The following is a 27,811-nucleotide window of genomic DNA, read 5'->3' on the forward strand; positions in this document are numbered from 1 at the left end:
GGGGCAAGGAGGAGCCTCACATGACAGGCTCCTCACGGTGGGCAGCCTTCCCATGCATTGTCCAGAACACCTGAAGGGAAAAACTAGGACACAGCCCTTCTGGGAAGAAGCCGAGCTGAACTCCGTGGGTGTCAGGAAGGATGGAGAAGACACTAGTGCAGGGCTATGAAGTCTTGATCAAGCCTTGGGAGGTATTGCTCCTACAGAAGCATTATTCAGGACCCCCTCGGCCATGAAGCTCCCTAGGTGATCTTGGGCCAATCTATCTCAAAGGATTCTTGCGAGGATAAAATAGAAAGGGGGAGGGCACAGGGACTAGGCATGCTGTTTAAGCTTCTTGCGAGTGAGACGGGTTGTACGTGTCATAAAAAATAAGCATAGACTCATAAGGGGACCCAACGGTCATTTAGTCCAACCCTCTGTAAGGCTACCCACAGCTGTCCCTAAGTGGGCTCAAACCACCAACCTTCTGGTTAACAGCCAGATGCATTTACCCATTGCACCTCCTCAATGGAACAACAGTTTTCGTTATCCTTTGCCAGGATCTATTGGAATCGTTAACCGTGAAACCAAGATTTCCTTCGGCCCTCCTGCTATGGCTCCTGCAAGGGATCGCTTGCTTTCTGGACCTCTGCAACTCTCCCCAGTGCTACAAAGGATTACGCCCAGCCTGGCCCTTTGTGACTTACGCCCCTACAACATGGATCACTCAAGCTCCCTAGTGACAGAGGTGGAGGAGACACAGAAGAAAGACCACACACTTTAAAAACACTCCCCATATACACACAGAGAGATTCCGATCCACGGTCTTTATTCCGCTCCCTAATAAATAAGCCCCAGCACCTCTGTGGAACCTTGAACACAAAGGATCGTTAACACTGAACACAGCTACAAAACTGGGGGGGGGGAGCCCCCTCGCCACAACCTTGGTGAGGGGGGAGAAGGGAGAAAAGGGGAGGTCATCAGAAACCTGGGCCTTCCAAGGTCTTGAGTCGGGAGTGGAGAACATAGGGCTGGCAGACACACACCCCTCCCCAGGAGGGGGTGGATTTCAAGATGAGAAACCCCCTCAGGCAGTATCTGAAGGGCAACCTGGGGCCCTGACTGGCAGTGCAACCTCATTTTAAAGTGACAGTACGGCTAGGCCTTGGCAAAGCCCATTTGTTGCCTGGGAGACGGGCCTAGGAGGAATCGGGCAAAGGAGTCCTGGAGTCTAGGAGCGTGTTGCTGTCCACATGGGAGTAAAATAAATAAAAATAAAACCCAGGAGCCCCGACTCTGTGGCCACTGTGCTGCACTCATTCAGACTGCCTTACTCTCAAAAGAAAAAAAGAAAAAAGGTGAGTTTGGCATTTTCGTTGCGGTAAATAACGGATTAGGGCAGCTGGCGCAGCAGAAACCTCCCAAAGCCAGAAAGCTTTCGGCACAGACTGGGGTACTCCCGGACTCGCTGCCCACCCCCACACCAGTGATGGAAATGCACAAATGGGATCACTGGTGGGTTTGACCCAGCTGCTTCCCCAGCTGCCTTTGGCTCCCTTGCCTGGGCATGCTCTTAAGTCAGGGATGGGGAACCTGTGGCCCTCCAGATATTGTTAGACTCCAGCTCCCATCAGCCCCAGCCACCATGGCCAGCAGTCAGAGATGATGGGTGCTGTAGTCCATCAACATCTGGAGGGCCATCCCTGCTCTAGGTTAACTCTCACGTGGGCAAGGGGCACAGAACCCCCTCAAGGGTCTCAGAAGCTCTCCAACTTCTGTAAATCAGATTTCTGGCCACATAATGTTCAGGGCCATGCCTACCCTTTCCCCCTTCTGTCAGAGGTAATGTTGTCGAGAAGATCCCTTTAATAAAACAATCGGGCTCGCCAAAGGATGGAAACAGGAGGAGAGGGAGCAAGGAAGGATTCAATACGGACTCTTGGTTTCCCATCTCTCAACCACTTGTGTGTGTGAGAGAGAAGGAAATCACAGATCGATTGCCCTCAACATGGAGGAGGAAAGTGGGTCCTTGCTGTCCCAGCTGTTGGGTGAAATCTCAACACAAGAGATACAGGCACCGCCACCTGTCCACTAAAGTTCCCAGTCACACACACTCCGAACAACAGCTGGAAAGAAGGTAGAGAAAGGATGCTGGAGCAGCAGAAGTCAAAAGCTCTCTGGGGTCCTGTGAGGAATATAAATAGCACTTAAAGGGGGAGGGGATAAAATGAAGTCACTGCAGAGACCCTCAGAGAGAAGAAGAGAGAAGGAAGATGCTCCGGGAGAAAGATCCCCGAAGCAGGAAAGTGGTGGCGGTGGAATCCATCCCTGCGAGTGGCACTCTTGAGGCTAAGGTCCAGCTGTTGGTCTGGCGAGGAGTGGAATGTTGTCCCCTCGGTCACACGCCGGCCACGGGAGGTGGGTGCCACCGACCCAGCAGCAGTTTCGGAGCAACATCCTTGGGAGAGACGGAGCGCTGGGGGTTTCACTCCGGCTCCAAGGGGGGCTCAGCCACCGTGATGCCCTGGTGCAGCTTCTCAAGGGAGATTTTCATCTGGAGGAAAGAGGACAGCGTTAGCCCGCCCTGGAGGCAGTCGAGTAAGGAGCGGTCGTTATTAGCAAAGAGGCCCAGGAGCGGTTTTATTCTCAAGGCCTGTGGTAGCCGCAGGGTCTCTTTCCCAAACCCCATCTGTTGCGGTGCAAACAACAGCTTCAAACAGAGGGCTTTCAATTGGGAAAATGGCTTGCGGGAGGCAAAGTTTAGGAAACCAAGTCTGTCTCAGCACCGTGATTCAAATCCTCCCCCCTTCACCTCACATCTCCTTAAGGCTGGAGGGGGAAGAGAAACACAGAGAAACTCTGGGGTTTGCGAAGACTGAGAAAAGGAACCCCAACACAAATATTCCTACATTAGCACTGAAAAGGACTCAGTCCTTTGTGCATCCCAATGCAATCATGTGCAAAGGATTTGTGTTTTTCAAATGCTCCAAGCATGCAGAATACACCACTGCCAGAGATTCCCCTGCTGTCTCCAAGGCCCCCAAACACTACCCAGGGCAGGAGAAGGGGAGCTGGTGGCGCAGATCCATCTGCCAACCAAAGAAGTGACTAGGACTAGATACCCCCCCCCCAACATCCTCTGTGGAAAAATAGTGCTATTGCCATTAACTTCCACTGGGTAGGGCTGCCTTGGATCAAACTGTGGGATGTAACATCACTGAAGCAGTCGAACACAACATTTCCTGTTTGCCCAGACTGGACACACAGGGGAATGTTGCTCCAGCCAGGAGGACTTCCTGTTGCACCCGGTCTAGAGCATCCTCCCCCTGTGTGTGACCAGGTAGATGGGCGTCACCCTAGCAGACTCTACAGAAGGGCTGGTCACGCAGCCACCTTCCCTTTTTCGCCTTTTATCCATCTTGCTTTTTGCTGTCTGCTAGCTCTCAGCCAGCAGCGCTTGGGCTCATCCCTCACTGAGGATGAACCCACACTTTTCTCTGTAACTGTAACTACCAAATATAGCCTGCCTTCAGGACCATACTGTGAACTGAACGTAAGTAAACCTTATCATTACTTTTAAAGGAAGACTGTTGTGTCATTATTGTTTTTAAGAGGGAAACTAAAGGGGATTTAGGGACGCGGGTGGCGCTGTGGGTTCAACCACAGAGCCTAGGACTTGTAGATCAGAAGTTTGGTGGTTCGAATCCCTGCAACAGGGTGAGCTCCCATTGCTCAGTCCCAGCTCCTGCCAACCTAGCAGTTCGAAAGCATGTCAAAGTGCAAGTAGATAAATAGGTACTGCTCCGGCGGGAAGGTAAACGGCGTTTCCGTGCGCTGCTCTGGTTCGCCAGAAGCGGCTTAGTCATGCTGGCCACATGACCCGGAAGCTGTACGCCGGCTCCCTCGGCCAATAAAGCGAGATGAGCGCTGCAACCCCAGAGTCAGTTACAACTGGACCTAATGATCAGGGGTCCCTTTACCTTTACCTAAAGGGGATTTACCAGGAACAATCCAATCTGGACAAGCCAGACTGGATTGCTTAACTCAAATGATTCTCACGAATCCATCAACTAGCTTCCAGCAATGTACAAGGGAATGTGCTCTGCTACTAGCTCACTAGCGTGAGTGAGGAAGGATAAAATTTAATCAATATACCCTCCCCTACTATTCACAACATTCCCACACAAACAAGGGTGTTCACATTAGCTCCCCATTAGCGCCCTCGCGACACCCCAAGCTGCAGACCTCACCTCATCTAGAAGCTCCACAGAGGCCTTGAGGATCTGCTTCCACTTCTGAACCTCCACACTGTGAAACCGCTTCTGCAGCTCCAGGATCTCGGCCCATTCAGATGCCGTCTGTGGTAGCTTTCTGCCAGGGAGGAGAGAGAGAGTGTGTGTACTCTTAGCTGCGATCGACAGGGAAATGTCTTCAAAGCCCCCCTCATCTCCATGCCTTATGTGCTCCTCCACAATGCTATTGCTCCTACCCCACAGACCAGTTCCACAAGGCCTCTGTATTCTTAAATGCAGCCCACTTTCCCCTCTCACCTCCTTTCTAACCAAATATTGCCAACGCATTTAACAATTTTAACAAACCATGGGGCCCAAATCCATTGTTTCAGATCATAAAGGTAAGGAAAGGGCGTGTTCCCTGGTTCCTTACCCACTGGAGAGCGCATAGGCCTGCCATGATTCAAAGGTCCGGGCTGTGTGCTCCAGAGACCAGAGCCTGTAGAACAGCATCATGTTCAGGATAACTAAGACCACAAGGCTGGAGAGAGAAAGAGAGAGAGAAATGGCTTGGAAGGAGAAGGGACCACTTGGGCCAAGCTCTTGCCGAAGCAGCCAACCCGTGCCTGGTTCGAACCACTTCAGCCTCTACATTTAAAAGACAAACAAGTAGAAATTTATAATGCCAAAGAGAAGCATTATTAGCCAGCTTCCCCCTGACATGCTACTCTTCTACATGAAGGGATCTATCTACTTGTCTATAGAACATATATATTCAACTATGGGCTCATCCACTTCCTCTTGTCCCACTGTCCCCCCCCCCCCAGGGAAAACAGCTCTTTAGCGCTCAATTGAAGCAAAAATGATGTTTGCTCTGATTTAGCACTAAAGAGTGGATTTCCCCTTGGAAAGGAGCGGGGCATGAGGAAAACCGCTCGGATCCATGCCTAGAAAGTGTGAGTCAAGCAGGGCAAGTGGAAGTGTGGATGAGCCCCTGTGTTTTACTCAAGAGTGGACCACTGAAACCAATGGACCTAGCCTAGCCATGTTCATTGATTCTGATGAGTCTGTTCTGGGAAGGTCTAGCATCAGAAACAGCTCGGTGGGCGGTATCCAACAAAGCAGTTCCGCGAGCGCAAGGGCTTTTGGCTGCACAGTGGAACGTCCCATCGCCCTCCCCTCCAGGAGCATGCCCTGACTCTATTCTCAAGTTTCCCCCAATCCTCCAGAGCATATCTGGGGAAGATGCAGGGGATGCAAGAGAAGAAGTTCTGCTGTGCAAATAGAAATCCTTGAGCTAACGGAACTACTTTGTTAGATACCGTCAGAGGCAGCCAACAAAGTACCCTCCAGGTGCTATCAGCCCAATCAAGCTTGGTTAATGTTCAGCGGTGATGGGCGTTAGAATATCCTGGGGGGTGGGCACCATGTTGGCATTCAGGCAGGTGACACACACACCCTCAAAACAGGTTTTCCATGCCATAGAAAACACCCCTGGCCTGTGGGTCCCCCTGTCTAGTTATTATTGACTTACAAGGTGTTAGGAGCAAGGGGAAAGTCTTGCTCCTTATATCAGGTCAGGCTATTTGTCTATCTGGCCTAAAATTGTCTGTGGACTGGCAAGGTCTCAAGCAGAGACTTTTCACATCGCCTGCTACTTTTTGCTTGCGATAGCACAGGCGGAACCCGGGAACTTCACTGAGCATGTGTTTTGTAAAGCTCATGTGCTCTGCCATGGAATTATAGCTCTTCTCCATGTGTTTTAACTTTCTGGAGCTATCCATGCATGTATCAGGCGCTTCTGGCTCGACCACAGAGCTATGGCCCCTCCCCAGCTCCTTCAGCCTTTTTGCAAACAAGAGGACCCAAGTTCAGGCCCTGCAATATTGCTCAGTTACATTTGGCTCTAAGAAAGAACGCACAACCCTTTGCAGCTTCCCCGCTCAGAGCATTAAAAATACAAGGCATGAGTGCCTATTAGTGTATGCTACGCTGAGTGGATGATGCCAGCATCTGACATCTCTCTTTGGGAAATCAATAGCATGTAGCTCATTAGAGCGCAGTATTTAAAGAAAGTAAATGCAGGGATTCGACACAGATGCTGGTGAGGGTGGTTGAGACAGGGCATGGGTCTGCGCCATTTAGCTTAAGTGGTAGCCAGCATTCTCCCCCTCCCCCCCTTGTTAGGAAAACAGCCCCATGCGATAAGAGACAATAGTCTGTGATGATCCCTCCAGGTTAGTTTTTAAGTGATCAAGTGGAGGCTGCAGCGATAATATCGAAAACGTACAGATCATGTTGCAAATGCACTATGTGAACTCAGCCTGAGCTGAAGGACAGGAATATGCAACAAGACTTGATCCCTGTGTAATGCATGATTTTGCACATTTTTTTTATATTGGTTTCAAAATTCAGCATGCCAGTAGTCTTCTTTCTCTTTTGATTGCTTTCTTTTGCATTCTCTTTGTTCGATTTTATTTCTTTTGCATTATCTCTCACTTTCTTACTTTCTCTCTTACATTCTCTCTTTCACATTCTTTTGCACTTTCTTTCTCTTTTGCTTTCTCTTTCACATTTGCTTGCATTATCGCCTTCTCTCTTTCGCATTTTTCTCTTTCAGATTTCTTTCTTTTGCATTCTCTCTTTCACATCCTTTTTCTTTTGCAGCCTCTCTTTCTTTCTCCCTCTTTCACATTCTTCCCCCCTCACATTTTCTCTTGTTCTCTCTCTCGTAAAATCCCTGGCTCACAGATTAAGCTTTGATCATGTGAAGGCAGAGATGGGGGGGGGTGAGGGATCAGAAGCCACAAGGAAGAGAGAAGAGAGGGGCTAAGCAGGCCACCCAGCTGTCGGGGGACACAACTTTGGTGTGTCACGAAGCACTTTGTTCCTTGCCATAACTGTCAGGCACAGGCAAAGAAAAGGAAGCAGTATGCAACTTCATATAACTTAGCCAGGGTAAAGAACTCAGGCTATCTGTCTATGGATCATTATTTTCCTTTTGCTTTGCTTTTAATTCAGATAAAAGCCCTGAGTACAAGACAACCGGTAAGGGGGGAAAGGGCAAGCAGGGAGAAAGTGGAGGACAAAAGGAGTGGAGGAAGGAACGCACAGACGAGTGGAGGATGACAAACAGGCTCAGGGGCAGGGAGCCAGAGGAGATGGTTGTGGCGGCAGGGAGGAGGGTGGCAAAGAGCATAAGCGGGGAGGTGGTGGGGTGTTATCTGCCAGCATCCAAGGCAAGGGATGGTGTTTGTGAGTCAACAGCAGGGTCAGTGCAGGAAGGGGTTCAGGTTGGGGGCAAGGTCCAAAGGCGGCCCAAGGCAGAAGCACAGTTGGGGGAGTGAGACTGGCATACGATACCTCACACAGATCCTGTGCGGAGGCAGAGGTAGAAGAAGGAAAGAAAGAGACGTGTGACGCTTTGCTCGTGCTTTCGGCCCAGAAAAAAACACACCAAAAAAAGCAGGGGATCCTATCCTAAGTCTCTCCCCACCCCACCCCCCCACACCAAATGCTCACCATTACTATTAAACAAGCAAGGCCGCTGACCCTGCTCTTGTGTCTTTCTCATAGCAGAACAACACACAGAAGTGGGAGGGCGAGGTTTAAGAGACGCAGGAAGCTGACTGCTACCAGGAGAAGATCATGTGCCGATCTCATCCAGTACTGGCTGCTCATAAGAGGCTGCCACTCTCTGGGGTCCCAGGCATAGTGTCTTTCTGAAGCCCCAGGGGCCAATCTGCATGCAAAGGGTTTGTTCCGCCCCTGAACCAGGGCCCTGCCCCTTACCCAGCACAAAGAGAGAAAGTGGTGAGCGAAAACCTTCGTTTTGTGCACTTCGAGGCATCGGGCTGGATGTGCACGATGCACTAAACATGGCAACCGTGGGTTGTGGGCTGGTGCTGACCTTTAAAGCCCTAAACGGCCTCGGCCCAGTATACCTCAAGGAGCATCTCCACCCCCATTGTTCAGCCCAGACACTGAGGTCCAGCTCTGAGGGCCTTCTCAGTAGTGGTGCCCTCCCATCAGATTCCAAACATAAAAAGCTACACAACGTTCCGAAGGCATCTGAAGGCAGCCCTGTATCAGGAAGTTTTAAGTGTTTGATGTTTTACTGTGGCTTTATAATTTGTTGGAAACAATCCAGTCATATGGGCGGCATGCTGCTGCTGCTACTACTACTACTACTACTACTATTACTATTACTACTACTACTACTACTATTATTATTACAGCGGAACCTCAGTTTTTGTGCGTCTCAGAAGCCGAACGTTTCAGTTTTCAAATGCCAAAAACCCAGAAGTGAATGCTTTCATTTTTGAACGCACTTCAGAAGTCAAACGGCTTCCAAGGCATGTTTCTCCATTTTCTCCATTGAACTTGCAGCCAGCCCTTTGCGCCTTGGTTGTCGAATGTTTCAGAAGTTGGTCTTCCAAAACGGATTACGTTTGACAACCGAGGTTCCACTGTATTTATTATTATTATTATTATTATTATTATTATTATTATTATTTCCTATGCTTGTCCTACTCAAAAACAGGTTGTGCTCTTACTTTGCTTCCCAACCCCGCTCACGTCTACACTGTGCATTTAAAGCATTCTTATGCCACATCAGCAGTCATGACTCCCCCCCCCCGCCAGCTTCCTAGCTGGTTGACAGTGCTGGGAATCGTAGCCTTGCAAGGGGTCTCCTAACAGTTCTCAGCACACTGAAACTATAGTTCCCAGGACCTTGCGGGGTCAAGACTATTAAAGTGGTCCTAGGGCACTTTTAGGTATGGTGTGCGGGTTCTTTGCTAGGAGATGAGCCCCACTGAACACAGTGGGACTCACCTCTGAGTAAATGTGCCTGGGGCCGCGTCAGCTCCTAAGAGGCTCTAGATCCCACCCCAATCCCCGGCTCCCCGTTTCCCAAGCCAGCAGCTGCCTTACACCAAGCTGATGATGAGAATCACGGTGGAGACGGTCTGGCCTTGGCCTTGTTCCGACAGCTGCTCCGAGAGCCGAGAGGTCAGGCTGCCTGCAGGGAAGGAGAAGGCCCGCAGGTCAAGGGCTGTTGCAAGCATCGTGCCCTGCGGATCCAGGGAGACAGCCCAGGACGGAAGGGGAGGGGACAGGCTGGACCCCGGTGCGAGGGGGGCCTACCTGAGGGACGGATGGTGCGGGCTGCCCCCTCACCGTCAGGCAACGTGGGGAGCGGGGGCTCGACGTGGGGGGCTCTCCAGCTCAGGGTGCGCTTCCGGCGGCGCAGGCCGGACAGGAGCCCCCGCGGCTCCTTGCCATGGCAGCTCTCTTCCAGCAGGGCCTTCTCTGCCTGCACCAGCGCCAGCCCTGCAACAGAGGGAGCGGGAGGGGAGGCTGAAAGCTCCATAGCAGTCTCCCTGGGGAGGCTGGTCCGGCCCTGCCAACCTGTGTCAGCCCTCTGCCAACCCTCCACCTGCCTGCCTTTTTAACTACAGGGCCTTCTCGGTAGTGGCGCCTGCCCTGCGGAACACCTTCCCATCAGATGTCAAGGAGATAAATAGCTATGCAACTTTTAGAAGACATCTGAAGGCAGCCCTCTATAGGGACGTTTTAACCGTTTGATGTTTTATGTTTTCATATCTGTTGGAAACCACCCAGAGTGGCTGGGGCAACTCAGTCAGATGGACAGGGTGTAACAGCAAAAACAACAACAACAACAACAACAATCAGCCCAGGGCCCTGGCTGTCAGGTCCCTTCTCCTTAGTCTCAGTTTTGCCTTTGTAGGATTCAGCAAGGAGGAGGGGGACAAAACTAGCATTAGCTATCTCTGCCTGTCATTGACTCTGGCGCCACCTACTGTTGGGCTCCCTGCCTCCTACCCTACCAGTCCCAATGAGCACCAGCTACCACTGCTTTCTCCTCCAGAGCATGAATCCCCCCCCCCACATGCCCACAGATACAGCAACCCAGACCCAGGGCCACTGAAACCATGGGGCGCTATGATCCCTCACACAGGACAAAGCATGGGGCAATCCCAGCCCCTGAGGCCCCTGGCGGCACTGCTCTGTGCTCAGGTTTCTTGAGTGCAGCTCTGCCCTTTTGCTTCCCATACCCAAGTGCTGAAAGTATTCTTCCACGCCGCTCCAGGCGTTTTTCTCAATGAGCGTTTTCACCAGGTTCCATGGCTGCTTCCGGTACCGGATCTCAGAGGAGACTCTGCAATAAAGGAAATAAAAGCTTCTGATGAAGCGGCCTGTGAAAGCTCACTCCACAGACTCTATGGAAGTATTCAAGCAGAGGCTAGACGGCCATCTGCCAGGGATGCTGTTATTATATTCTTTGTTGGACTGAACAGGGGGGGGGGTTAGACTACTCTGAGGTTCCCTCCAACTCTGTGACCGTATGGTTCCATGATAAACGCTCCTATGGCAGGGATGGGAAACCTGTAGCCTTTCAGGTGTTGCCCTGCCAGACTCAGCTGGCATGATCAAAGTACAGTGGTACCTTGGGTTACATATGCTTCAGGTTACATACGCTTCAGGTTACAGACTCCGCTAACCCAGAAATAGAGCTTCAGGTTAAGAACTTTGCTTCAGGATGAGAACAGAAATCGTGCTCCGGCGGCACAGCGGCAGCAGGAGGCCCCATTAGCTAAAGTGGTGCTTCAGGTTAAGAACAGTTTCAGGTTAAGAACAGACCTCCGGAACGAATTAAGTACTTAACCCGAGGTACCACTGTACAGTGGTACCTTGGTTCTCAGACTTAATCTGTTCCGGAAGTCTGTTCCAAAACCAAGGCGCGCTTTCCCATAGAAAGTAATGCAAAATGGATTAATCCGTTCCAGACTTTTTAAAAACAAACCCTAAAACAGCAATTTAACATGAATTTTACTATCTAACAAGACCATTTCTGGGTTAGGGTTAGGGTTAATTTTAGGACTGGGTTAGTGTTAGGGTAAGGATTAGAATTAGGGTTAGGGTCGGTGTCGTTTTATGTTTTCGTGTGGTTTTGATTCATTTGCGGTTGGTTTGCTTTTTTCAATTTGTTGTGTTGCTGCTTTTTCATGAGTTGCAAGTTTGTTGGCTTTGTGGTTTTCTGGATAGTTTCAGTTTTAATTTTGAATGCCAGCTGGGGAGCACAAAGCCCCCGCTTCCCAGCTAAGAGATCCCCACCTCGCTCCTGCTTGCACAGGAGTCGGAGCTGGATCGGGGCTGCTCACCTGGAGAGGTGCAGGCTCTGTTCACCTCAGTAGAGAAGTTTAAAAGAGCATCGCATAGCAATATGAAGACAGCCTGACAGCTGCCTCAGCAGCGGTTTAGGGGCTCTCAGATGCAGCTGCCAGGCTGCCTCTACCTTTGCCATCCCAGCAATTATTCCACCTGGCTGCCTTCAGGTGGTGCAGGGCTTCTGATGCTAAGGTGGGGGCTCCTAAACTTCTCCCTTGAGGGGAGAAGTTTAAAGAAGCCCCCAGCTGCGAACCCCTCAATGGCAAGTGTGATGGTGCCTGCACCTCCCCAGCTGAGCAGCCCCGATCCAGCTCCTACTCCCGTGCAAGCAGGAGCACTCAATACAGAAGTGTGGCACATTGCCTTCCGTTAAGAGTTTGGGTGTAATCCTTGACGCCTCCCTTTCCATGGAGGCGCAAGTTACAGCAACAGCCAAGGCAACATTTTTCCACCTTCGCCGCATCAAGCAGTTGGTCCCTTACCTTTCCCGCCCTGACCTGGCCACAGTGATCCATGCGACGGTCATCTCCAGGCTTGACTACTGTAATTCGCTCTACGCGGGGCTGCCCTTGAAGCTGACCCAGAAACTCCAGCGGGTGCAGAATGCTGCAGCGAGGCTCCTCACGGGGTCTCTGCCATGGGAGCATATTCATCCAGTGCTTTTCAAGCTGCACTGGCTCCCGGTGGAGTACAGGGTCAGATTTAAGGTGCTGGTTTTGACCTTTAAAGCCCTTCACGGCCTAGGACCCTCGTACCTACGGGACCGCCTCTCCTGGTATGCCCCACGGAGAGCCTCAAGGTCCATAAATAGCAACACCCTAGTGGTCCCAGGCCCTAAGGAAGTTAGATTGGCTTCAACCAGAGCCAGGCCTTTTCAACTCTGGCTCCGGCCTGGTGGAACGCTCTGCCTCATGAGACCAGGGCCCTGCAGGATCTGATTTCTTTCCGCAGGGCCTGTAAGACAGAGTTGTTCCGCCTGGCCTTTGGCTTGGAGCCAATTTGATTCCCTTCCTCCCTCTCTTTCTTTTTTCTTTTCCTTCTCCTCCTGCGATGAGGCTACATTTTAATATTTTAATGTTCCATTATTTTAATGTTGTATTTTATTTTTGTTTTTAAGTTGTAATCATTCATCTTGTTTTTATTATTGCTTGTAAGCCGCTCTGAGCCCGGCCTTGGCTGGGGAGGGCGGGGTATAAATAAAAAATTATTATTATTATTATTATTATTATTATTATTATTATTATAAAAAGGAAATGTAATACTCAAAACAGAACAGTTCGGATTCCGGAAAAAGTTCGCAAACTCAAGCACCTACTTCCGGGTTTGTGGCGTTCGAATTCCAAGTTGTTCATAAACTAAGGTATTTGAAAACTGAGGTACCACTGTACTGTTTTGGGGGGACAGGGGGCGGGCAGGTGTGGGGGACTCCCTGGTCCTGTATGGGGTAACTGTGCCCCTGAAGGACCAGGTCACAGCCTGGGAGTCATTTTGGACTCACAGCTGTCCATGGAGGCACAGGTTAATTCTGTGTCCAGGGCAGCTGTCTACCAGCTCCATCTGGTATGCAGGCTGAGACCCTACCTGCCCACAGACTGTCTCGCCAGAGTGGTGCATGCTCTAGTTATCTCCCACTTGGACTACTGCAATGTGCTCTACGTGAGGCTACCGTTGAAGGTGACCAGGAAACTACAATTAATCCAGAAAGCGGCAGTTAGACTGGTGACTGGGAGTGGCTGCCAAGACCACATAACACTGGTCCTGAAAGACCTACATTGGCTCCCAGTGCATTTCCAAGAACAATTCAAAGTCTTGGTGCTGACCTTTAAAGCCCTAAATGGCCTCGGCTCAGTATACCTGAAGGAGCGTCTCCACTCCCATCACTGAGGTCCAGCTCCAAGGGCCTTCTGGCAGTTCCCTCACTGCAAGAAGTGAGGTTACAGGGAACCAGGCAGAGGGCCTTCTCTGTAGTGGCACCCGCCCTGTGGAATGCCCTCCCATCAGATGTCAAGGAAATAAACAACTATCTGACTTTTTTTGACTATCTGACTTTTTAATATTCTGTTGGGAGCTGCCCAGAGTGACTGGAGAAAATCAGCCAGATGGGCGGGATATAAAAAATAAATTATTATTATTATTATTGGTTAGGGATGTTGAGAGCTGCAATCCAATGTCACCTTGTTTCCCACCCCTGTTTTATGGTGCCAAGGGATTCTCGCTGGTTTTGCCTCAGAGATAAACTGGGTCAACATGCCACAAGGAGAGGAAACCAGGCCTGAAGCTGCAGGGACAAGGGGGAGGAACCAGTACCTGAGTCGGGCCTTGCTCTTGGCTACAGCAGTAATACAGTATCGATGCGCTGTGTAAAAGTAGTCCTGGTACGGGATCCCCTGTGTGATCACTTCCGAGTCGACCACGCAGCCCCCGCTCTTGGAGCTGGTACGGAACAGAGTCTGGCCATTGAGCGAGAAAGGGGAGAAGAGAGACTTGTGAGTTCTGCAGTCATGCACACATTTTACAGAAGGGCAGCCGCCTTAACTTGCTTGCAGCAAACTTAGCAAAGTCTTGTGGCACTTTCAAAGCTTAAAAAAATTATTACAGCATAAGATTCCATGGACTAATGCGTATCTATCTATCTATCTATCTATCTACACCCACAGCATACATTTAAAACACATTTAACATGCCTAAAGCACATGGTTTTCCCCAAATAATCCTGGGTATTGTAGTTTGTTAAGGATGCTAGGATTTGTGGCTATGTGAGGGGTAAACTACAGTTCCTAGGATTCTTTGGGAGAAGCAATGTGCTTTAAATGTATACTGTTGATGTGACTTTATGTAGGTTTAAAAGGTAAAGGTACCCCTGCCCGTACGGGCCAGTCGTGTCCGACTCTAGGGTTGTGCGCTCATCTCACTCAAGAGGCCGGGGGCCAGCGCTGTCTGGAGACACTTCCGGGTCACGTGGCCAGCGTGACGAAGCTGCTCTGGCGAGCCAGAGCCGCACACGGAAACGCCGTTTACCTTCCCGCTAGTAAGGTAAAGGTAAAGGTACCCCTGCCCGTACGGGCCAGTCTTGACAGACTCTAGGGTTGTGCGCTCATCTCACTCTAGAGGCCGGGAGCCAGCGCTGTCCGCAGACACTTCCGGGTCACGTGGCCAGCGTGACGAGCTGCATCTGGCGAGCCAGAGCCGCACACGGAAACGCCGTTTACCTTCCCGCTAGTAAGCGGTCCCTATTTATCTACTTGCACCCGGGGTGCTTTCGAACAGCTAGGTTGGCAGGCGCTGGGACCGAGCAACGGGAGCGCACCCCGCCGCGGGGATTCGAACCGCCAACCTTTCGATCAGCAAGCCCTAAGCGCTGAGGCTTTTACCCACAGCGCCACCCGCGTCCCACTTCCCGCTAGTAAGCGGTCCCTATTTATCTACTTGCACCCGGGGGTGCTTTCGAACTGCTAGGTTGGCAGGCGCTGGGACCGAACAACGGGAGCTCACCCCGCTGCAGGGATTCGAACCGCCGACCTTTCGATTGGCAAGCCCTAGGCGCTGAGGCTTTTACCCACAGCGCCACCCGCGTCCCTTATGTAGGTTTAGATGCATACATATTGTGGTACGACGGGGGTAGTAAGCAGTGACAGGACAGGAAATTAAACTGAAGAAATGCAGAGAGTGACGATTCAGAACCATGCAAGGTAAGCCTGGTGACCCTTTATGGCAGCAGCAATAGGTGGTAAAAACAATGAACTCGGGAAAGAGAGTTAACCGAAATCTGTATAGTGGTACCTCAGGTTACAGACACTTCGGGTTACAGACTCTGCTAACCCAAAAGTAGTACCTCGGGTTAAGAACTTTACCTCAGGATGAGAACAGAAATTGTGCGGCGGCAGCAGGAGGCTCCATTAGCTAAAGTGGTACCTCAGGTTAAGGACAGTTTCAGGTTAAGAACGGACCTCCAGAACGAATTAAGTTCTTAACCAGAAGTACCACTGTAGTGAGAAGGAAGGCCGTTCTCTCTATTCAGAACCAAATACACCAAGGAGAACTGATCAATGAACTGTGGGCAGGGCCGGCCAACCCATGAGGCAAGGTGAGGCAACCGCCTCAGGCGGCAGGATCCTCAGAGGCAGCAGATCCAAGGAGTGTATCACCTGCTGCTGCTGCTGCTGCTGCTGCTGTGGCAACAACAGTTGTTGCCTCTACAGCAGCCTTTTGATGAAGAGGAGGCATTGGTGGTGCCCTCCCACCCTTGTTCCAGACGTGGATCTTTATTCCTCCCTTATTCCTGATGTACATCTTTACTCGCCCCTTCTTTCCTGGCCAGGGGGTGGGGACGCCATTTTGTGGTTTGCCTCAGGTGCCAAAATGCCTTGGGCCGGCCCTGACTGTGGCGACAAACACAGGGTGCAAACCGCCCTGTGCGAAAATCACCACAGAAATGACAATATTTATACAACCAGCAGGGGAACATTTCAGTTTATCTGGATGGTCTGCCACTGATCTTGACTTAGCCACACTCAAGTCAAATAATTTGAAAGGGAAGTTCTGGTGCAAAACTGCTGAGCTACAATTCATCAAGGAGTCCCACTCTTCATTTTGGTCTGAATAGAGGCAATGGCTTTCTTTCTGATATAGATGGTAATTAACTCAGATTGCCAAATGGGATTGCTTTATCACCCGTCATCTCTGGTGCAAAGGGTAACCTTGTTTATCTTGAATTTCACTATCTGTACTTTTTGCATTTTACGTCCCTCAGTACAGAAGAATTGCATCTTATGCCTGGGATCAGTTCCAGGGATTATGTGTACGGTCATCCCCTCCCTTACGTGTGACTGGACTGTGTGCACACGCAGTGTCGGGAAAGAATTAAATAATTCAATTTAAATCCGGAAATGGTGGGAGAGAGTTGGAGCCTGAAGAGGACAGCAGTGAAGGCGGAGGAAGCCTTGAAGAGACCGGAGGCACAGCGGGGCTTTGTTTACACTGCTCATCCTAACCGCCAAGCAGCTGGGGTGTGAGGTAGCGCAACAACCGCAGCCACTTTTCTGTGTGTCCTCCAGCCTCCTGCCCACCCTAGAGCTTCAATTCTGGTTGTGGATATTTTTGGATACAGTATTTTTAGTACGAAGAGAGCAGCAGAGAGGGCGTTTAAAGGGTGCTTAGGGGGTGCCCCCAATTTTACGTGATTTCACTTATGCACACAGGGCCCTGGGAAGTAACCCCCGTGTTAAGTGGAGGGACACCTGTGTATGTGAAAATCACTCACAGACAAAGAAAACCTGTAGAGTTGACATGTGGATAGCTAGTCAGCCTTCTGTAAGGTGGCTGGTGAGGAAGTAATTCATGCTTGGCACATCCTTTGGCCAGAGGCACGCTGGCTCTCGGAAGTGGTGAGGATCCTCTTGTGAGATCTCATAGGAAGTCAGAGCAGCCCCACCACGCCCAAGACCCACCGTGCTGCTCGCACCGCACACTGGGGGGGGACCTTGCTAGAGAGGAAAGGCGAGGAGCTTAAAAGCTCTTTTTGCATGTCCCTACCAGAGAAGAGGGACGCGGGTGGCACTGTGGGTTAAACCACAGAGCCTAGGACTTGCCGATCAGAAGGTCGGCGGTTCGAATCCCCGTGACGGGGTGAGCTCCCGTTGCTAGGTCCCTGCTCCTGTCAACCTAGCAGTTCGAAAGTACACCAAAAAATTGCAAGTAGATAAATAGGTACCACTCCGGCGGGAAGGTAAACGGCGTTTCCGTGCACTGCTCTGGTTTGCCAGAAGCGGCTTAGTCATGCTGGCCACATGACCCGGAAGCTGTACGCTGGCTCTCTCGGCCAATAAAGCCAGATGACCGCCACAACCCCAGAGTTGTCTGTAACTGGACCTAGTGGTCAGGGGTCCCTTTACCTTTACCAGAGAAGAATGGCAGATCAAGTTGACGGATTATGCCAAAAATGGCTAAAATGACTGGAAGAATCAGAAATCAGGAACACCAAAATTTTAATAAGGAATGGGGAAAATTTATAACTTATCTTAAAGGCTATTGTAAACAGTTAAAATCATTAGGAGGACTAGAATATCACTTGGAGTTTAATGGTGAATTTTGGATACAATGGAGAGGTAAAAAGTTTGGATTATTATAAAAGATGCAGAAAGAAATGATTAACAATAAGACCCACAAAGGCGAGGAGGGAAGTCCAAGAGATTCCTTGGAATCTTGTTTTTATGTTGTATGTTGGATATGTGACTGTAAAGTTTTATTCTGAAAAAACCAAATAAATAAATAAATAAAAATAAAAAGCTCTTTTTGCACCAGGTAACTCCAAGTGGACCTGGCATGAAAAGAATTTTTGAGCTCTCGGCCTTCCTTCCTTCCAAGGCAAGGCCCACTTGGTGTGCTCTCTGGCTTTTACAAGATCATGCAGGGAATTCCCAGAAGCCAAGCAGGCCTTGCCTGGGACTTCAGACATTTCCCCTCAACCAGACTGCCTTCAACCACGTATGGTTGAAATCACGCAAGTCAAATGCACGTAAGGTGTAGGTTCACTGTACTTACTATTCTGCTCCCCCCCCCCCCAGCGCTCTCTGTTTAATCAACAGTTCTGAGGAAGCAACTGCTGAAAGGCTTTTTGAAATCCAGTCAGCTCACTATAAGGGCACGCTCCCCTCCCCCACCGGCTTTTTTAAAAAGAAGAAGAAGAAGATGCTTTTGCATATCCACACCTGAGTCTCCACTACAGCTGCAGCCTTGGGGCCTAACGGGTTGGTGATGGGGATTGTGTAGGAGATGACGCGGCTTTGGTGGCACTTGTTGTCGCCAGTCCACGAAGTCAGCGCCACGTCTGCGGGAGAAAAGGGGACATATCAGGAGGAGGAATTCCTTGGTTATTGTGCTTTTGAAAAAAACGGAGTGGGTGGGTGGGTGGGTGGGAAAACAGTATGTGAAAGTTTTAAGATCAATATACAAATCACACAGTGCTAGGTTTTTTAAGAATCGCTTGCTGCCTGCCCTGTAGGTCCTGAAAGACCTACATTGGCTCCCAGTACATTTCCGAGCACAATTCAAAATGTTAGTGGTGATATTTAAAGCCCTAAACGGCCTCGAGTATACCTGAAGGAGAGCCTCCACCCACATTGTTCAGCCCGGACACTGAGGTCCAGCTCCGAGGGCCTTCTGGCGGTTCCCTCACTGCAAGAAGCAAAGTTACAGGGAACCAGGCAGAGGGCCTTCTTGGTAGTAGCACCTGCCCTGTGGAACGGCCTTCCATCAGATGTCAAGGAAATAAACAACTATCTGACTTTTAGAAGACATCTGAAGGCAGCCCTGTTTAGGGAAGTTTTTAATGTCTGGTGTTTTATTGTGCTTTTAATTCTGCTGGGAGCCACCCAGAGCAGCTGGGGAAATAAATTATTATTATTCTTATCTTATATTATTATTATTATTATTATTATTATTATTATTATTATTATTATTATTATTATTATCAGAACATGGAAGTGGCTCCCAAGGATTCCATTTGGAAACTTTCCCCAACACTATCTAAGGATGCTGAGGATTGATCCAGAAACCTTCTGCATGCAAAACAGAGGCTCTTTGTTACTGAGCTGCGGCCCTCCCTCCTGTAAATTGGGATTGGGACGAAAAGACAGTGTTGCAAAATGGATTTGGGTCTATGTGATGCAGAATGACAGAAATGGGCAGCATCCTTTGTTTTGCAGCTTGAAACATCCGCCCAAACCCTGCTCCTGAACAAGGGAGGATGTAGCTTTGGAGGCGTCCCTGTGTCCTCCTTACCTGTGAACTTGCGCTGGTCCAAGAAGCCGTGTATGAACTGGGAGTCACTGAAGAGCATCTGCTGCAGCCTTTCGGCTCCAACATGATAAACAGTGTTGATGAGCAACCGCCCCGGCAGGTCCGAAAAGAAAGCGTCCACCTCGGCTTGAGGAGAAGGAGAAAAGAGTTTAATAATAATAATAATAATAATAATAATAATAATAATAATAATTTATTATTCATACCCCACCCATCTGGCTGGGTTTCCCCAGCCACTCTAGGCATCTCCCAACAGACTACATTCATACCTCGGGTTGCGATCGCTGCGGGTTGTGCCTTTTCAGGTTACAGACGCGCCGAACCCGGAAGTACTGGAATGGATTACTTCTGGGGTTTGGTGCTTTCGCTTGCGCAGAAGCGCTAAATCACGCTTTGCACATGCACAGAAGCGCTGAATCGTGTCACGCATGTGCGCAGACGCAGCACTGCAGGTTGTGAACGCTGTGGGTTGCAAACGTGCCTCCTGCACAGATCACATTCGCAACCCGAGGTTCCACTGTATTGTTATTATTATTATTAATAATAATAATAATAATAATAATAATAATAATAATAATGTGATAAAAAATCAAACATTAAAAACTTCCCAAAACAGGGCTGCCTTCAGATGTCTTCTGAAACTCAAGATAATTGTTTGTTTCCTTGACATCTGATGGAATGCCGTTCCACCACTACTGAAAAGGCCCTCTGCCTGGTTCAAGTGCAGCAGGGGCACCGCTAGGTACTTAGAAGAGTCACGGCAAGGGGCCCATAACACAAATTTGCATTTTATCTGCATACAACAATTCACACACACACACACACCATTTAACAGAGAGTGGGTGGAGGAGGCTGCCCTCACCTTCATCTTGCGTTGAGGAGGAAGAATTGCTCATGTCCGTGGGGAGCTCCTCGCTGGGGAGTGGGTCCCCCTCCAGGGGGGACATTGGCGGCCCTTGTGGCAAATCGTCCCTGGGAGGTTCTGTTGCTGAGGTCACTGTGTGGCTGGAAGAGGCATCCACTTGGCTGTCAGTGTTCTCATCTGGGTCCTCTGCCAGCTGGAAGGAAGTGGATGGGCACACTTAGCGACAAACTTGAGGAGTTTGCTCTCTTTCGAGTGGGCAGAAGATTCTCCAAATGTTCCCCAAACATGGGAATACTGGCTGCGTATTTGGCATTGAGCATCAGCACCTGACATCTGGGGGGACGGGGGACGGGACAGCAGCTGGTGCCTGGTGGTATTTTGACAGCTTGCATGCAACAGAAGTCAGGGTGGCATGCAATGGAATGTAGTACAGCTAACTTTTTGTACAGCTGCAAATCTAACGCAGATCATGGAATCCTACATACTAATAGCAAGCATGCTCTTTGGGAACCTATCCATCCTTATGTACCCAAAATGCAAAACCCATGCAGAGATATCAGGAGTTGGGGGACACAGCTAAAAGAGGAATGAGCTTGCTCAGTGCTGCAGAACAGTGACTGATGCTGGAGAGTGTGAAAACGGAAAACCGAGGAGGAGTGGAAATGGAATGGAGTACCTTGGAAAAGGGCATGGCTGGCTAGCTTAAATCTTGAGCAGCTGCATTGAGCAGTAACAATTTCTTAATAGTTCCGCTTCCCTACCTCTACTAAAACTCATGTATCTCCTGTGGAATCCTGACAATCATTTTTCTGTTTCTGTTGTTTGTTTTTTAAATATTTATCATGACTGCTAACAAGTTTTATTGCGGCACCTGATAAAATGGACTCTAGCCCATGCTCTAGGTAGCACGTGAGCCCTTTTTCTTACAGGCTCAGAGCATATCTAAACTACAAGCACATCAGTCGTAAACCAATCTTAGCCTCACGGCTTCATGCTAAAGAATCCCAGGAACTGTAGTTAGCAAGAGTGCTGGCCATTCTCGAGACAAGTTCCCTAGTTCAGTTTCCTTTTAAGGGGAGGGAATGTGTTCTGAAGTAGTTCAAAAGCCTGTCATTTTCCTGAAACGTCTTACATTATCGGAAAGTAAAATCACAAAACTATTTTAGCAGGAAGTGTTTAGGTACGTCAACTTCGTTTTGAGGGCTCCCTCTAGATGTTATTCTTGGACATTTCCCAGCTCTGTAGGGCTTGACTAAACAACAATTACAGATACAGAGAGAGAGTCTTTTTGGTCGTGAAAAAAGCAATCTCACAGAACTGGACTTCTAAAAATACTCCAGATCTTGAAACATTTATCTGTTTTGGCAGCAAGCAGGGAAGGAATGGTTTTATTACGTGAGATAAAATCCCTTGATCTGATTTAATTTGCACTCATTTCCTGGACATGTTTTATTTTAATTAGTGAGGAAACTTTCCACGGTCCTCCACTGGCCTCTTCTTACACCTTTACTTGTATTTCAAGCTTCCTCAAGGAACCATTCCTTTGTTGCTTGGGCTACAGCAGAACCCTTGCATGTTGCAGAGCATTCTGGGGGAAGATTCCAGAATGTTCTCTGCTGCTCCAGAGACCAATGGGTGGGAAACACAGAGGGGCAGATTTTGGCAAAAAGGTACAAGGAGAGACGTTCAAATGGTGACTCATACAGACTTCAAAAGCCCCCATATCTGAACCCCGCCATCCTCACCGAGGTGGTCCCGTCACTACTGCTGGCCAGCGAGTTGATGCTCTGACTGGCGTCCCTTTTGTCTAGGAGGGGGCTGGTGTCCAGCTTGAGGTCCGTGCTGCAGCGGGAAGTCAAGTCGCTCAGGTCAATGACATCCCCAGTCTCTTTGGGGCTTCTGTTGGAAAGAAGAGCCAGGGAAATGTAGAGACGAGGAGGAGGGAGGGTTCAAAAAGAAGCCCCGGGCGAGAAAGGCTGGCCTAAAGAAGGAGTCAGAATGCACAAGGGCCCCCACCCATATCCACAATCAACTTAGTCGCAACTTCAGCCACTGGGTGGGGCTGACTCAGCATTCCTGAGCCTGGGTTCGCCAACTTTTTTGGGGCCTATGGGCACATTTGCAAACTGGAGGAACTGTTGGGAACACCACACACCAACACAGACTGCAACGTATTCTACTGAAGGAAGTGGCAGTCCAGCAAAGCCTGGAGGGCCACAGGTTGCTCTACATTAATGGTGTGTGAATGCTCTCTCTCTTGTGCACACATTTTTCGGCTGTGCCTCCAATCTGGTGGAACGCTCTGTCACAAGAGACTAGGGCCCTGCGGGACTTGACATCTTTCCGCAGGGCCTGCAAGACAGAGCTGTCCCACCAAGCCTTTGGCCAGGGCACAGCCTTTGGCAATCCTCACAGAACTCTAGCCCAATGAATGCCATTAATTTGATTTGAACTGATTTTATAATGAAATGATTTTAGAATGTTGTATTATTATACTGTTGTTAGCCGCTCTGAGCCCGGCTTCGGCTGGGGAGGGCGGGATATAAATAAAGTATTATTATTATTATTATTATTATTATTATTATTATTATTATTATTATTATTTTCTTGGGAGAGAGGGAAGAGACTTTCTTTTACAAGTGAGAATGTGGGCAATGCTCGGACCACACCTTGATTCAAATTTGGTAGGGCCTCTTGGAAGGGGGATGAGGCAAAACTGCTGCCCAAGCACCCCCAGGTAAGAGGCTTGGAGCAAACAGAACTAGGAGAAGGATCCCTGCCTGAGACTTTGAAGAGGTGCTGCCAATCTGTGCAGCCAGCACTGGGCTAGGTGCACCCATTAGCCTGCCTCAGTAGAATGTAACCTTGTATTTTATCCTATCTCCCCTGGCATCCTTATAGTTACAATGCAGTCAGGGTGGGGGCGCATTATGGTGTCTGCAGGGCAGTGTACACTCACCCCAAACCGTTGATCTCATCGATGGGAGAGACGTAATCATCATCCTCACTGGTGAGGCCGAGTTCAGAGCCATAGCATTGGTGGACAATGTGCCAGAGCTCTTGAGGGGACAACGTCTGGGAAGAGAGCACAGCATTAGAAAAGAGAAAAAGGACTGCAGTTGAAGCGCTTGGATGAACAGGGCAAAATCAGTCCAGGCTTATCTGTTTAGCCCTGACACAGATACATGCAACACATACCCCCCCCCCCTTCCATACAGTCTAGAACCCAACATTAAACATCTGGCTCCTATTTTCAGAAACTGGGCAGAGGCTTCACTCACACAGAGACAGGGACATACAAAAATAAATAAATATGGCAAGATCTGGAACTCCAGCGCTGAAATATAGCAAGAACTGAGCTTCAAGCTGCCATATCCTAGGTTGTTTCTGCAGGAGCAATGGGTCTGTTCTTACCTTATCCAGGAGCGTATTCTGCCAGAGGCGGAAGATCAGCATGAAGCAGCGGTCACGGGCCCCGAATGAGGTGAAGAAATGCTGGGAACAGCCAGTGAAAAGAGAGCCTGAGATCAGTGCCCAAAGATCAGTGGGATCAAGGTGAGCATTCATAGCTTCTACCTACAGGTTGTGTGCATGCTGTCGTTGCACAGCAGGGCTGAGGAACCTGTTCAGATGTTGTTGGGCACCAACTCTCATCACCTGTGGCCACTGACCATGCTGGCTGGCACTGCTGGGAGCCCAACAACACGGGGAACCCAGTATGGAGGGCTGCTAAAAGTGCAGAAAGCAAGTGTTGGTATCATCACCTATCAACCTCAAAGTTTTGCTTTGCTTGGATTTTCCTTTGCAATACTGCTTGCCATGCGACATTGGGGTGTGTGTGTGAATGAGTCAACATGATACCATTTGATCAGACAGGTTATGGGGGTCCATTCACCTGCCGAAATGGCCCACCAGGGATCGGGGATCCCAGGATCTGGCCAGCCAGCCTATGTCTTTGTCTCATCTCAATGTCATTATCAAAGTTCACCCTCTTACTAGCCACACTTGTGCTCTGGACTAATTGCCTGCAATGACTACATCCTGATAGCTGTCTATCAACAGTTGATAAGGTCAGTTAGAATCCTGAGATCCACAGAGCGCATGAAATGAATGAGACTTCCTGCAGAAGGTGGTGGACTCTCCTGCCTTGGAGGTTTTTAAGCAGAGGTTGAATGACTATCTGTCAGTAATGCTTTAGTAGAGATTCCTGCATTGCAGGCGGTTGGACCAGATGATCCTTGGGGTTCCCTTCCAGCTCTACGATTCTACGATTCTACTGTTAAGTACAACAGAAGCAATTAAATGCTATTAAGAGGCAACTAGCTCACATGAACTGTTCCAGAGGCACACCCGAGAGTCACCCGATGTTCTTTTCCCTTTTGCTTTCGCGGGGCATTGCCCCTCTAGCTGAGATAACGTATCAGAAGCAGGGGACATAGGAGATGTCTAGGAAAATAAAAGGCTGCACAATCTGCAGAGATTAATCTCTGCGGAGCACAGCCTGTCCAGACACTGATAAAACTTTAGCTGAAGGGTGGGGTGAGGAGGAAGGGAACTGTTGGGTCAGGGTGCAAACCGGCAACTGTGGGCTGGAAGTGAGGCCTAGGGCAAAGCTCACTCGTGCATCTTTGCCCCAAGCTGCGAGCTTGTTTTGAACAGGAGGCAACAAGGCTCATCTCTCACGTCCTGTGCCCTTGTGCTTCTATGTTTGCTGGGGCACAAAGGTTAGCAGGAAGCGGAGCACACAGATGCGATTAGGATCATATCCACTGGCATGAGATTCACACTGAGAACTAAAGTCCAAGCCCTTAGGGAGGCAGGTCAGAGGAGGAGGAGGAGGAAGAGGAAAAGGAAGCCAAGGGCAAGGCACTTCCTAACAGCTCCCCTTCACAGCTCCAGACACCAGGTTTTCCTCACGCATATGTGCACTCATGCACAGCTTCAAAATCGCCATTGGAAACTCAGTAATGTTAGGAAGGGCACCATGACTGGAACTGTGCAAAGCAAGCTGCAACTATCCCACAGGGAGCAAAATATCAGCTGGCACAGGGGTGAGCCACCTTCCGCCTTACCAGGTGGGAACACAGCTCAGTGGCAAAGTGCAAGCTTTGGCTACAGAAGGTCCCTGGCATCTTTAGAAATAGCAGGTGGGAAATATTATTGGATTGGCTGGCCAGCAAACACCCCCCATGGGCAAACACTGACAGGTAGATGGTGCTACCACAATGTTCACCATCTGATGTGACTGACAGGTAGGTGGTTCCGCCCACCGGTCAAAGTTGACCTGCAGGGTGCGCGTGTGGAGATAGAGGTCTTACTTAAGTTTTGCATGCCGCATACCGCCTCACTGTATTTTGGTGGAAGCGTGGCCTGTGACTATTTAAATAAATAATATAACAGCGTGTTATAATGTTTACAAAGCAAGAACGTACGCTGAAGATCTACAAACAGCTGCAACCCAAGAAATCTGCATTCGGTGATCCTAGAGAACTGCATTCTTGGCTTAAGAATTTTAGAAATTATTATTGTCTGCTAAATGTCTACACCGCCCTTTGTCCAAAGATCACTAGAAATGCCCAGCTCGATCACACCAAGGCCTACCTAGCCTAGAATTATTTGCAAGAATCCCAGCTGCTTCACCAGAATTGGCCACTGGTCCTTTCCCGTTGGCCACTGTTGGAGACTCGAAAGACCTTTGGCCTGATCCAGCAGGTGCCTCCTTTTATGTTCTAGGCACCTGGAGAGCCACAGGTTCCCCAGTCCAGATCTGGAATGTGCATAACACGGGAGTCAGCCCAAAGCACACACACACACCCGGCTCACCTTCTCGGTCTCTGTGCAGATCTGAATCGCGTTGGGGATCAGCTTGGCCGTCTTCTCCTTCCTGATGCATTTCACCTCCTTCAGCTGGATGGAGATCTGTTGCAAACGAGCAACACAACAGGGATCAGTGGCAGCAGGGAGGAAGGCAAAGGGGCTCGCCTGCGTACCTGACCCATCTCTCCCCAGGCTACCTCGCCAAGGCACTCACCGTGGTCTCCCATCGGAAGATGTTGCTGTAGAAGCAGATCCAGTTCTCCGATAGGTAAAGCCGCCCTTGAAGCAAGATGTCACGCTGCAGCGCACAGGAGTAATCTGAGGAGAGGGGAGACGTCAGCTGCTGAGAGCAAGTGTTTGGGTTCAAGGCAGAGTCGGGGGGGGGATTGGGGGAACAGCAGGAGGCTTGTGGGGAGACCAATCCTGTTGATAAAGGGGGATGAAGGCCACAGCTGCTGGGCACCGACCCAAGGCTGCTGTTTTTATTTTTTATTTGCTTTTCTGTTACAATTCAGCATTAATACATAAACTGTTACATTCAAAAAGAAATAATAATAAGAGTACATCTTTTCATACACTTCCCTCGCCCTCTTTCCATGGTTTCCTATCTATTCCCCACCTATCCACGTCTTCTTGTTCTTCTCAGTTTTCTCTCTCTCCCTCTCCTTATCTCAGGATATAACGTGAGTTATTCTCACCCTGCTAGGTTAATTATCTTGCTATAATGGTTTTTCATACAGTCTAATGTCCAATCCTCCTTGAACCTTTTATCATCTCAATTTCTTATTATGTCAGTCATACCAGCTAATTCCGCGGATCCCGGCAGTTTACGCTGCCACTCATCTTTTGCGGCTCTGTTTTCATTTCATTTTCCAAAATATATTGCTCAGTCTCACTGTTTTATTTTGGGGTAGGTTGCAATCACATAAAAACATAGCGACACAGCGACTAAAGCTGCAGTAACAAAGCAGATGCAAAGCTTGGTTAAAAACACCCCATGTCTCTAAAAAGTCTAGGCAAAGAAAAAAAAACTGGTGCCTAAACAATAACAAAGAAGGCATTGCCTTATTTCAAAGGGAGCTCCCCATGTGAGGCTCAGCAGCCAGAAACGCCCTCTCTGTGGTCACTCCCCTGCCTCGCATCTGATGCTGGCGCACCCAGGGGAGCGCGTGGGCAGGTGACCTCCATTTACTGGCAGGTTGATACGGGAGCAGTCAGTCCTTTAGAGCACTTATTCTAGAGACAGGACATCAGAATGGCTGCAGGTGACTAAACAGGACATTTCAAACCCAGAGGCTTTAACTGATTTAATAGTTGTTCCATTGTTCTGTGGATAAAGGACAATAATTTTGTGAAGGACTCTCTAACCTAGGAGTGGGGAACTTACTTTCTGCCAAGGGCCACGTTTCCTCAGGGGCAATGTGCTGGGAGCCATGTGCTGGCAGTGGTTAGGACTATGGCAAAAACTGGGTGCGACACCCCTTTTCTCCTTCGGCAACCCCTTTCTCATTCTCTCCATCACTCCCCTTTCCCTTTCCTTATGCCACCTCTTCTCTCCCCCTCCCTTTCTCCCTCCCTCCGTGAGTGTGTGTGTGTGTGTGTGTGTGTGTGTGATCCCATTTTCCCTGCCTCTCTCCTTTTCCCCATTTCCCCCTTTCTTGATACCCACATGAAATTAGGCTAAGGGTTGCATTTTAAAAAACACACACACAACTCCCAGCATCTTCATCAAACTACAGTTCTCCGGTGTCTTGGGGAGCAAGTCTACTCTAGACCATTAAACTGGCACTCAGCTCATTTGTAAGCTTTTTTGTGCTGATTGGCACAAAGAGGCTATTTATGAGGTGTCCAGAAATAGGAATCAGCAAGCCTGCTAGTGCAGAAAAAAGATATGTAGGAGAGATCGGGCTGTGAATAAAGCGGG

General features: G+C 49.4%; 1 protein-coding gene across 7 annotated transcripts in view; it reads right to left on the reverse strand.

Moving 5' to 3' along the window:
- Positions 1-790: 790 nt before the first annotated feature.
- Positions 791-27,811, reverse strand: part of GRAMD1A (GRAM domain containing 1A) — a 55,121-nt gene continuing 28,100 nt past the window's right edge. For 6 of the 7 annotated variants that reach the window (XM_077932117.1, XM_077932116.1, XM_077932115.1 and 3 more), the window contains 15 exons: positions 26,102-26,205; positions 25,894-25,989; positions 23,485-23,565; positions 23,030-23,145; positions 21,816-21,969; positions 20,068-20,263; positions 19,188-19,331; positions 18,116-18,234; positions 13,716-13,858; positions 10,295-10,398; positions 9,363-9,548; positions 9,150-9,237; positions 4,648-4,755; positions 4,233-4,353; positions 791-2,536 (listed from right to left, as the gene is read on the reverse strand). In XM_077932117.1, the coding sequence (XP_077788243.1) occupies positions 2,468-2,536; positions 4,233-4,353; positions 4,648-4,755; positions 9,150-9,237; positions 9,363-9,548; positions 10,295-10,398; positions 13,716-13,858; positions 18,116-18,234; positions 19,188-19,331; positions 20,068-20,263; positions 21,816-21,969; positions 23,030-23,145; positions 23,485-23,565; positions 25,894-25,989; positions 26,102-26,205 (1,829 nt within the window). In that variant the 3' untranslated portion in view covers positions 791-2,467. The remainder of the gene's footprint in view (positions 2,537-4,232; positions 4,354-4,647; positions 4,756-9,149; positions 9,238-9,362; positions 9,549-10,294; positions 10,399-13,715; positions 13,859-18,115; positions 18,235-19,187; positions 19,332-20,067; positions 20,264-21,815; positions 21,970-23,029; positions 23,146-23,484; positions 23,566-25,893; positions 25,990-26,101; positions 26,206-27,811) is intronic. The other variant, XM_077932118.1, reaches the window with a different exon arrangement.

This window comes from Podarcis muralis, chromosome 7 (genome assembly GCF_964188315.1).
Source record: "Podarcis muralis chromosome 7, rPodMur119.hap1.1, whole genome shotgun sequence".
Classification (NCBI taxonomy): Eukaryota; Metazoa; Chordata; class Lepidosauria; order Squamata; family Lacertidae; genus Podarcis; species Podarcis muralis.